Genomic DNA, 10,263 nt, shown 5'->3' with positions numbered 1-10,263 from the left:
AACTTTATTTGACTATACTTTGGAATTACTCTACTCTATCGTGACTTCGAACTCTACCTGAACTATTACGTCGAAGACGGTCGAACATCAAAACGCTAACTCTAGTGAATCTTTGTTGATAACGTAGCTCGCGGGGCCCGTATCGGATCAAGGAGAATCATACTCGACGTTGACTGAAGAGACCTTGGAGACTTCTACCTTTGTAGCTGTTAGCCGAACTCTGAGCTCTGCGTAGTGTACTCTTGTGGTCTGGTACGCATCCCTCACAGCTGGCCCAGTAGGAGGAAATGCTGGCCCCGTAGGGGGAGATGGAGGCAGGCAACCGGAGGATGCCGGCCCAGTGCAGGAAAACAGTGGCAGGCGACCGGTAGGAACTGCTCCGGTAGGAGGGAATGGCGGAAATCTACCTCCCCGAAACCCACCAAGAGGAAACTTTGGGGGAGATCCAGAACCTTCCGACGACGATGACGACGATAACAGTGGATGGTCGCACGGTCGGAAAAATTGGAGAATGAACCGAGGCGGAAACCGGAATTCGGCGCCGCCTGAAGACGACGATATGGCAGATTCGCTCGCCAAAATACCCTTTGAGTTCGATAATGCCAGGAAGCATAACCTGCGGCATTGGCTCATGGAGTGCGAGATCTACTTCGAGCAGAAGCCTAAGAAGTTCCGAACGGATAGGAACAAGGTACTGTTCGCTGGGAGGTATACGTGTGGGTTGGCAAAGGAATGGTTTATGGAATATATCGAGCCCAAGATGTTAGGACCGGCAGCCGCGGACTACGCTACTTGGACTCGGTTCCGTCAGGAGATCAGGAAACGCTTCTTAAGCACTCAGGAGGCTATGGAAAACGCGATGAAGATGCAGCAGTTTAAGTACTCTGCTAACATCGGAGACTACCTGACGAGAATGGAGATTATGAACCAGCATGCTCAGATGAAAGGAGCATCCTATCGTGTTGCCCTGCTCCAAGGGCTACCAAACGAAATCCGGGAGCGCCACTCGCGCTTCGATCCAACCGATGACGACTCCGAGTACATCCAACAGTTGGAACGAGCCGGTAAGGCTCATGAGGCTTATCAAGAGCAGATGAAGATGTTGGGGAAAGCGGAGTCGAGAGGAAGAGAGTCGAACAATGGTGGGAACTCGCGGCAGAAGGAGAAGGGGTTTAAGATCAAGGGGAGGGCTCAGACTGAGGAGAAAGAAAAAGGGCAAGATAAGAAGAGCACCAGCAAGAACAAGTCGGGGAATAAGCCAATATACCACGACTACGACGAAGCCACCAAAGGAGTTCCACAGCCGGTCCGAGAACAGCGAAAGACCGATGGAGCCTGTGTACGATGTGGCCGAAAGGGTCATCTTTGGAAGTGGTGTCGTTCAGATGTTAACAGCAGTGCATCTATCTCCTCTTTCTCCCGAAAGCGTACCCGCGATGACGATGGCGACCACGATATGGAACCACCGGAACCCCAACCTCAGAGAAAGCGAATGAGGCACCGTGCGAGAAAGCCGGCTGCTACGGCTGCTGCGGAATACACCAGTGGGCAAGCGTTTGTACGAGAACGCGGATCGGAATCGGAGATGGATTTCGATATGGATTTTCAATAGGGGACTCTGATGAGTCAGGTCAGGAGTATCCCCAGATTGCTATGTTATCACTGACGGAAAACAACAAAAAAAATATGAAAAGAAAAAGGCAGGAAGGGAGAGCGTCCCAACCGGAGAAAAAACAGAAAATTTTGGAGGAACCTATTCACGGTCCTCGACCTATCGTTAATCAGTTCCTTTGTTTTGCGGAAAAATGTTTATCTTGTAAGGTGTTATTGGATACTGGTGCAACTGGTCCTGTTTTGTCTGCTGTTTTTGTTGATAGTTTTGAGGTCCCGAAGGTGAAACGAGACGTCCCGGCCCGGGTATTTGGATTTACGGGAGAAGTTATGAAGGGCACGGGACACGCCTTTACACAACCATTAATTATAATGTCAAGGGGGCATCAAACACAGTTGTCATTCGAAATCGCCCCTCTCCCACTTGGCATCGATGCGATACTACCGAACTGGTGGTTGAAAGAACACAAACCGGTTATAGGAGTAAATGGGGAAGTTTCCTACGATGGTGAAAACTGCAAGAGTCGATGCTTCACTGACAAGGAACCTCAAATAGAAATGGACGAGGGTGTATTGGACGATCCGGAGGCCCAATTCATCGGTAGCATTTGCCTTTTGGAAGATGAATCGGTTAACCTCCGTGAAACTCTTCCCTCTTGGCTCCATGGGTTCCTTAAAGTCTTCCTACCATCGGAAGCAGATAAATTACCACCGCATCGATTTCACGACCATGCAATAGATCTCGAACCAGGGAAGCAGCCACCATGGGGACCCGTTTACTCCCTATCCGAAGTCGAGCTGAAGGTGCTTCGGGAGTACCTGGACAAAATGTTGCAATTGGGAAAGATTAGGCCGAGCAAATCCCCGGCAGGAGCCCCAATCCTATTCGTGAAGAAGAAGGACGGTAGTCTCCGACTTTGCGTTGACTACCGTGGACTTAACCGTGTGTCCATCAAGAACAGGTATCCCTTACCGCTTATGGACGAACTGCGAGATCGAGTAGCAGGCGCGGTTATCTTCTCGAAGATCGACCTGAAGGAAGGTTACAACCTCATCAGGATCAAACACGGCGACGAGTGGAAGACAGCCTTCCGTACGCGGTATGGGCATTTTGAGTACCTCGTCATGCCTTTTGGGCTGGCAAATGCGCCGGCGACCTTCCAGAATATGATGAATGATGAGCTGAGGGAATTCTTGGATCAAGGTGTAGTAGTATACCTTGATGATATCCTGATATATAGCAAATCTCGAGAGGAGCACAGAGACCTGGTCGGCAAAGTACTTAGTAGGTTACAAGAATACAACCTGGTCGCCAACCCGAAGAAATCGTTCTTCGAGCTCACCCAAATCGAGTTCCTCGGATACATCCTTGCCCCAGCAGGCGTCACCATGGCACTGGATAAGGTTATGTCTGTTACGAATTGGCAAGCCCCGCTCAGCGTTAAAGAAGTACAGATCTTCATGGGCTTTGCCAATTTCTATAGAAGGTTTATCCACAATTTCTCCGGGGTCTGTAAACCCATTACCGATTGTCTCAGGGGTGATGCTAAGAACTTTGTCTGGTCTATGACGGCTCAAGCAGCCTTCGAAAAACTCAAAACCCTATTTACATCTGCGCCGATCTTGGTACATTTCTCTCCAGATCGCCAGACTATCGTGGAAACGGACGCAAGTGATTTTGCTATCGCCGCAATTCTATCCCAGGTTATTGACGGAAAGACTCACCCTGTTGCCTTTTATTCTCGAAAGCTTAACCCAGCGGAACTCAACTACGACGTCTGGGATAAGGAAATGCTAGGAATTGTGTCAGCCTTCAAGCAATGGCGTCACTACCTCGAAGGACCTAGCCGAACGGTCCTCGTCTATACGGATCACAAGAACATAGAGTACTTCTCTACAACTAAGGTTCTTAACCGACGACAGGCAAGGTGGGCTGAGTCTTTGGCGGAATTTGACTTCAACATTATTTACAGCCCGGGAACCAAAAATGGGAAGGCAGATGCACTATCGCGACGGCCGGAGTACCGTTCTGAAGGGGGAGGCATGCTTGGGAAACAGCCGATAGACAGGTTCTTTAAGCCCGGACAGTTGGCGGAGGAAGAGTTTGTGGTATCAGCGGTGTCGCTTGCCTCCAAGGGGGTGATTGACTGGTCTAAGAATTTTCTGGATCATGTCAGGCAAGCGGCATCGGGAGACCCGTCATGGGTAGGAATGAAAGAGAGAGTTGAGCAGGGAGAGAAGCTGGGGGAACTAAAGGATATTGCTGAGAAAGACGGGCTACTCTTCTATAAGAACCGACTCTACATTCCGGCAGATGACCGCATCAAGATCCGAATCGCACAGGCAGAACACGATTCGAAGGTGGCAGAACACTTTGGACAAGACAAAACTTTGGAACTCATCACGCGTAACTTCTATTGGCCAAAAATGAACGAGTGGATTGATGATTACGTTCGGTCATGTGACGAGTGCCAGCGCAACAAACCCAGCCGCCACAAGAAATACGGCGTGCTTCTACCATTGTCCACACCACATTCTGTCTGGCAATCGATATCTATGGACTTCATCGTGCAGTTACCGGAATCCAAGGGATATAACCAAATCTGGGTAGTAGTCAATAGGTTCTCGAAGATGTCGCACTTTATCCCCCTAGTAGCAGAAACGACCGCCCAGGACCTGGCGAAAATATTCCTCGGTCAAATCTGGCGACTCCATGGGCTGCCTCTTGATATAGTCTCCGACAGGGACGCCAAGTTTACTTCAAGCTTTTGGGCATCCTTTATGGAGTTACTGGACATGAGGATAAGAATGAGTACGGCTTTCCACCCTCAGACCGATGGGCAGACAGAGCGAGTCAATCAAACCCTCGAGCATTATCTACGAGCATTCTGTAACTACGAGCAAGATGATTGGGCAGAGCTACTCCCATTGGCGGAGTATGCTTACAACAACTCGGTTACCACCGCCACGGGTCAATCTCCGTTCTATACCAATTATGGTTACAACCCAAGAACCAATTGGCCGACAGAAGCCGAAGTGGTCAACCCAACCAGTGACCTGTATGCTCACTTCATTCGAGGAGTTCATGATTCTGCTCTCGCTCGCTTAACAGACACCAGGGAGAGGATGGGGAAATACTATGATCGGAAAAGGGACGAACCGCCTAACTTCAAGGTGGGAGACATGGTTATGCTCAACGCGACCAACATCAAGACACGACGTTCTACCAAGAAACTCGATCATAAGAAACTCGGCCCATTCAAAATTGTCCGACTAGCCGGTAAACGAGCCTGCGAATTGGAACTGCCACCGCAAGTCAAAATCCATAACGTGTTCCATATTGAACTCTTGGAACGTTACCGACAGAGCACTATCCCAGGCCGCGAACAACGTCCCCCGACTCCCGAAAATGTCGATAAGGAAGGAGAAGTTCTGTACGAAGTGGAAAGTATCGTGGGCAGCCGGAAAAGTAGGAGAGGATTAGTGGAATACCTGGTGAAATGGCGGGGCTATTCGATGAGCGACTGTACGTACCAAGTCATGGACGTTATGAATAAGGAGGTACTTGACCTAGTCCGCGACTTTCATCGAAGGAACCCCAAGGCCGTGAAGGACCAACGCCTGAGACTATAGAGGGGCTAAGTCCTTCCCCTCCACAGACACCGCGGGTGATATGTGGAGCAGGTTTGCTGGAACCATAGTCTGTCAGAAGATGTCCCGAGACGTGACACCCTGGAAGGGGGGTAAGCTGTTACGGGCATGCCAAGCATTTATGAGAAAAGGCTAGTAGCTACCCCAATACCCTCTGCACGCTAATGTCAACTCTGGACCGCACCCGCGGGGTGTGGTGCGACCAATATACGACCAAAACACGGAGTCCTAAAAAAACACGTTTTCGACCCCAATAATAACCCCCGGAGCGTCAAACCACCGGAGGGGAGTGCTTTGGTACCGGTGGATATATGAGGGACAGCTGGAAGCAATCGGATCGAAGATCGGATCACTCGGAGCGAATCGGCGCAAGCTACCAGCCGACCGAGTACCTATCGGCGGTACCTATGGGCATGAGAGGACTCTGCTATGTGGGAAAGCGATGTGGGAAGAGGCCTGAGCAGGTAGCCTTGTCGTCCGAGACCTACGAGTAGCCAACGCTGACGATTATCCACCAGACGGCCGATGGAGAGGAAACATCGACAGGGAAACGTGCATAAGAGTGGGTAAATAGGTTGAGGGGTTCTAGCGGGGTTAGGAGTTTGGGTTACGGACTTAGGAGTTAAATGTTCTTGGTTGTTTTTCAGGGTCTCGGGCAGGCCCCGAGTGTATTCTGTATTATTAGTAGACTGGGTCCTCGAGACATAAGCGAGGGATATAAATACCGTGTCATTCACTGACTAGCCAAAACCATCATCGGCGAAATCAGAGTCTTAACAATATAAATCGTTGATACGCGAGTTACAACTTTATTTGACTATACTTTTGGAAATACTTTACTCTATCGTGACTTCGAACTCTACCTGAACTATTACGTCGACGACGGTCGAAGCATCATACGCTAACTCTAGTGAATCTTTGTTGATAACGTAGCTCGCGGGGCCCGTATCGGATCAAGGAGATTCATACTCGACGTTGACTGAAGAGACCTTGGAGACTTCTACCTTTGTAGCTGTTAGCCGAACTCTGAGCTCTGCGTAGTGTACTCTTGTGGTCTGGTACGCATCTCTCACAGAAGCCTGGTGTTTTGGATATTTGCACCAGCGCATCATCATCGATGTATGTTGTGTCCATCTCTTTCGGGCTGCTTGTTGGGTCCAGGATTACTCCGGCATAGATCATAAATAGTACCGGGGACATGGGGCTACCTTGCGGGACTCCAGATTCATAGGGCTGTGGTTCCTCTAGTTCATGGTTAAATTGAAACTGTAGTTTTCTGCCGGTGTTGAATTCCTTGCACCATTCTGTTAGGTAGGTGGGGAATTTTTGCTGGTGCATGATTTCTGCGAGGAGTAGGTGGTCTACACAGTTAAATGCTCCCTGGATGTCGTTGGTTAGGATCGCTGGTCTGTCCCGCCGGGCGACTCCGGTGCTGTTCTTCAAAAGTAGGTTTTGTTGTACCGGTGTTAGGGTTCTTAAGAGGGCGTCGATTGCTGAGATGATTGGTCTTCCTCCGAATTGATTCGCTGAGAGTGTGCCTAGGATTTCTCCAGCGGTGCAGAGTCTTTGAGCCACTATTTTCTCCAGGATTTTGCTGAAGCATTGTAGGAGGGAGATGGGCCGATAGGCTTTTGCTTCATGATAGTTTGCTTTGCCGGGTTTCGGGATCGGGATGCATTTTGCTATTTTCCATTCCGCTGGATGTACTCCGTGCCGAAGCATGGCGGAGAACATGTCTTGGATTAGAGTTGTGTTCGCTTTAACTATCGCTTTAATAAAGATATAGGGGATGCCATCCGGGCCGGTCGCCGAGTGCGTTGGGCAGGAGTCGATTGCTTTCCTGAGTTCTTCGGGGGTGACTGTGTCGAAAGTGTTGCTAAGGTCAAAAGAGGGGGGTCTGATTTTTAGGGGGGGATGGTCGGGGGACGTCCGTTTTGAGGGGAAGAGTTGGGCTCTTAGGGCTTGACACTTCCCTGCAAACGTTTCTTCACCTTGTATGGTTGGTATGATTGTGTCTCTTCTCCTTCCTACATTTAGGACTCTCCAGACCTCACTACCTTTCGCTTCGTTCATCGTCTTTTCCCGCTGGTCTGCTTTTGCTTTCCGGATCATGACTGTCCATTCTCTACATGCCTTCCGGTGCTCCTCCACGTGGTTGGATTTCCTTGTATTTCTCGCCTTCCTCTCTGCCGAGTTTACCCTTGCCTTCATTTGTTTCATTTCGTCTGACCACCAGGAGTTAGCTCTTACACCCTCCTTCGAGAGTGGCGTGACTATGTTGATTGTTGACTTGACCAGTTCCAGGAAGAATTCGACAGTTTGTTCCGTGTGTTCCTTGGTTTCCCATGCTTCTGCAGGGAGGGAAAGGTTTGATATATTGTTTTCCAATAGCTTCCAGTCTGTTTGTCGCCACATTCGTCTTGGTACAAAGGGTGGTTTCTCCAAGTGTAGATGGACAGAGGTTCTCCCGTGGTCTGAGCCCGCTCCTTAGGGTTCAGTGCTCCATCGTAGGTTGTGGTCAAGTATTGGGCCTTTTACAAATGTAAGGTCAATGATTGTGGGCCTTTTCTCTCTGTCTCTAGGGAAATGCGTGTAGACTCCTGGTTCATTCAGGAGGGTCAGTTTCTGTCGGGTTATCCATTGTTTTAGCCGTGCACCATTAGCGCGGTCTGCTCGAATGTTGTTTCTGTATTCATGTGAGGTTACTCCGTACCACATTTGATGGTGGCAGTTGAAGTCTCCCATTACTACGCAATTGTCGAGGGTTTGGATTGTATTTGCTATTTGGGCGAAGGGGCCACTTCGGCCTGGGAAGTATATGTTTAGGATTTGGGTTCTCTTGTTCTGGATTTCTACCGTAATCGATACTATGAAATTATCATGTGTGTAGTGATGTTTTGGTTTGAGGTTGGTATGTTTGCGGACGTATGTTGCGCATTTTGTATTGGTGTTGCTGGCTGTGAATAGGTAAAAAAGGTTTGATTCTGGTGGATATCCCTCTGTTGAGGTCCATGGTTCTTGTAATAATAGGAAAAATATGCTAGAGTCTGTTTCCGCTTCCTCCACCGCCGGCTTGGTGATTAGTTCGCTCCGTGCACAGTTAAGTTGATGTGCGAGCGCGGTGGTTCGAGGCCTAGGCATTATTTGTCATGTGTTGGTCGTCTTCGGGAACGGGTGTGACTCTAACCGGGGCGGTGGCTGGTACTTGGATTATTGAGAGTAACTCTTGGGCGGGTGCAGCAGGTGGGTCTTGGGCGGGTGGGGCGTTTTCCTTTCCTTTGTTGAGGAATCGGCGTTTGACTCTTTCAGGGCATGCTGGGTCGGAGGCCTTATAGATTCCTTTGCAGTTCAGACATCTGATTGGGGTGTGGGTGCATTTATGTCCTCCCTGGCATTCATTGCATGGGTGGAAGCTGGTAAGGTGATCTCCGGCACAGTGGCCGCATTTTCCATTGTTCCTGCATTTTTCCTGGCGGTGGCCGTATTCGAGGCATTTCGCACACTGGGTATCTGGGAAGGTTGGGAGGAAGGCCTCGATATGGCAGCTTCGGTTAAAAAGGGACAGAAATTTGATTCCTAGTGTTTCCATCGTGACTTGTCCTGGGAGCGCGATGACCATTGATGAGTGGGTTTTCCCCATTCGAGTCTCTGCTCTGGAGATCCAGCGGGGAACCTGTGCAAGTTGGAGGTTCTCTCCATAATTGCTTCTGATTTCGGATGCTACCAATTGTCCTGCCTCGATGCCCTCCCCGATCGTTGTGGGGATTCCGTGGAGAAGGAACTTTGACCATTTGGAGTTTGCACGGATGTTGGCGACCGGTACTTGTAGGGTGAGGAGGGCCTCCTCAATTTCTTTGGCATATTCCATTGCCTTCGTTGCTGGGGTGATGAATTTTGTTTCCAGGATGAAGTTGTCTTTGGCTGTTCTCCTTGCTGAGATAAAATGGCAAGATTCGTCCTGAATTCTTGCGTTGACCAGGGATCTAATCTCAGAGGGGTTGACGTCAGAAGGGGCAGTGGTTTCAACAATAATTTCTCTGTTGATTTTGGTATATTCTGGTTTAAAGAGGGGGTCCGCTTTTGGCTTTGCGGGCTTCTTTCTTTTTTCGACAACCTGGAATTTCCCTTGGGCAGGGTCGGCAGCTGCCACGGCTGCCCAGGTGCCTGCTTTCCATCCACGGGACGGGGCTTGTGGTGGTGCTTGAGGAGCTGCCTGTGGCGCTGCTTGAAAAACTGTTTGGGGAGCTGCTGGAGGGGCCGCTGGAGGGGCCTTTCTCTGTCTCTGTGGTTGTTGTGGTTGTTGCGCTTGTTGCGGTTGTTGTTGTTGTTGCGGTTGCTGCGGTTGTGGTTGTTTGTTGAGGAGGGCATGGATCGCCGAGTGCATATTGGTGATCATCATTGTTTGAGCCTCAATTTGATGTTTCAATGTTTCCACTGTTCTCCGGAGTGTAATCGATTGCTCTTCCAGGACCTCAATCCTGTCGGAGGGTGGGCAGATCCGGCTGGTTGCATGTCTGATGGCCCAGGTAATGTAGTTTAGGTCCGTCTGGGTGTGCGTGGCATGGGGGACAGTACTCGGGTAGAGATAGTCAATTCTCGGTTGGTAGGGTTCGTTGTAGTCGGATTCTGTTGCAAAGGTTGTGGAAAATTCCTGTTCCTGTGCTGCGGATGGGGTTGGGTCGGGATCCTGAGTGTTCCTGTTCTGTGGGGGAGCTGTCCCTTGAGGGGAGGACTGAGTAAAAAAGGACTGGAGGGAAGCTTGCTGCGACATGACTGAATGTCCGGTTCTTCCGGCGGCGTGGGTTGATGTTTCGGATAGGTTTCTTTTCCTTCCTTTCGGGAGGTCAAGACTGGAGAATTCTTCGCTGGAAGCCAGTTTCCGTGGTGTTTCTTTCGCTAGGAACAACAAACGCGACCGTACGGTCAGGGACGAAGTGGCTCAGCCTGGTATGGTATACCAGGGTAAACCAAGAGGAATAAAATAAACTGTTTTTGAAGCGA

The 10,263-nt window shown here is 49.9% G+C and overlaps 5 protein-coding genes across 5 annotated transcripts; 2 read left to right on the top strand and 3 right to left on the bottom strand.

Moving 5' to 3' along the window:
• Positions 1-269: 269 nt before the first annotated feature.
• On the top strand, positions 270-1,612 carry H6S33_010104 (uncharacterized protein; the record flags this gene model as incomplete). Its single annotated transcript, XM_044841452.1, has 1 exon — positions 270-1,612. A coding segment is annotated over one exon (1,343 nt), but the record flags the coding sequence as incomplete, so codon positions are not given.
• A 74-nt stretch (positions 1,613-1,686) lies between these two features.
• H6S33_010103 (uncharacterized protein) lies at positions 1,687-5,244 on the top strand (the record flags this gene model as incomplete). The annotated part of the gene is made up of 1 exon (XM_044841451.1): positions 1,687-5,244. One exon carries the CDS (start codon positions 1,687-1,689, stop codon positions 5,242-5,244), a length of 3,558 nt encoding a protein of 1,185 aa, XP_044697246.1.
• A 1,080-nt stretch (positions 5,245-6,324) lies between these two features.
• Positions 6,325-7,677, bottom strand: H6S33_010102 (uncharacterized protein; the record flags this gene model as incomplete). The annotated part of the gene is made up of 1 exon (XM_044841450.1): positions 6,325-7,677. A coding segment is annotated over one exon (1,353 nt), but the record flags the coding sequence as incomplete, so codon positions are not given.
• A 72-nt stretch (positions 7,678-7,749) lies between these two features.
• On the bottom strand, positions 7,750-8,395 carry H6S33_010101 (uncharacterized protein; the record flags this gene model as incomplete). Its single annotated transcript, XM_044841449.1, has 1 exon — positions 7,750-8,395. A coding segment is annotated over one exon (646 nt), but the record flags the coding sequence as incomplete, so codon positions are not given.
• A 91-nt stretch (positions 8,396-8,486) lies between these two features.
• Positions 8,487-10,033, bottom strand: H6S33_010100 (uncharacterized protein; the record flags this gene model as incomplete). Its single annotated transcript, XM_044841448.1, has 1 exon — positions 8,487-10,033. A coding segment is annotated over one exon (1,547 nt), but the record flags the coding sequence as incomplete, so codon positions are not given.
• Between the last annotated feature and the right edge of the window lie 230 nt (positions 10,034-10,263).

The sequence above is a fragment of the Morchella sextelata genome, assembly GCF_020137385.1.
Source record: "Morchella sextelata strain SCLS chromosome Unknown scls_4, whole genome shotgun sequence".
Lineage (NCBI taxonomy): Eukaryota > Fungi > Ascomycota > Pezizomycetes > Pezizales > Morchellaceae > Morchella > Morchella sextelata.
The sequence above is the reverse complement of the archived record's forward strand: the minus strand, read 5'-3'. Positions and strand labels throughout refer to the sequence as shown.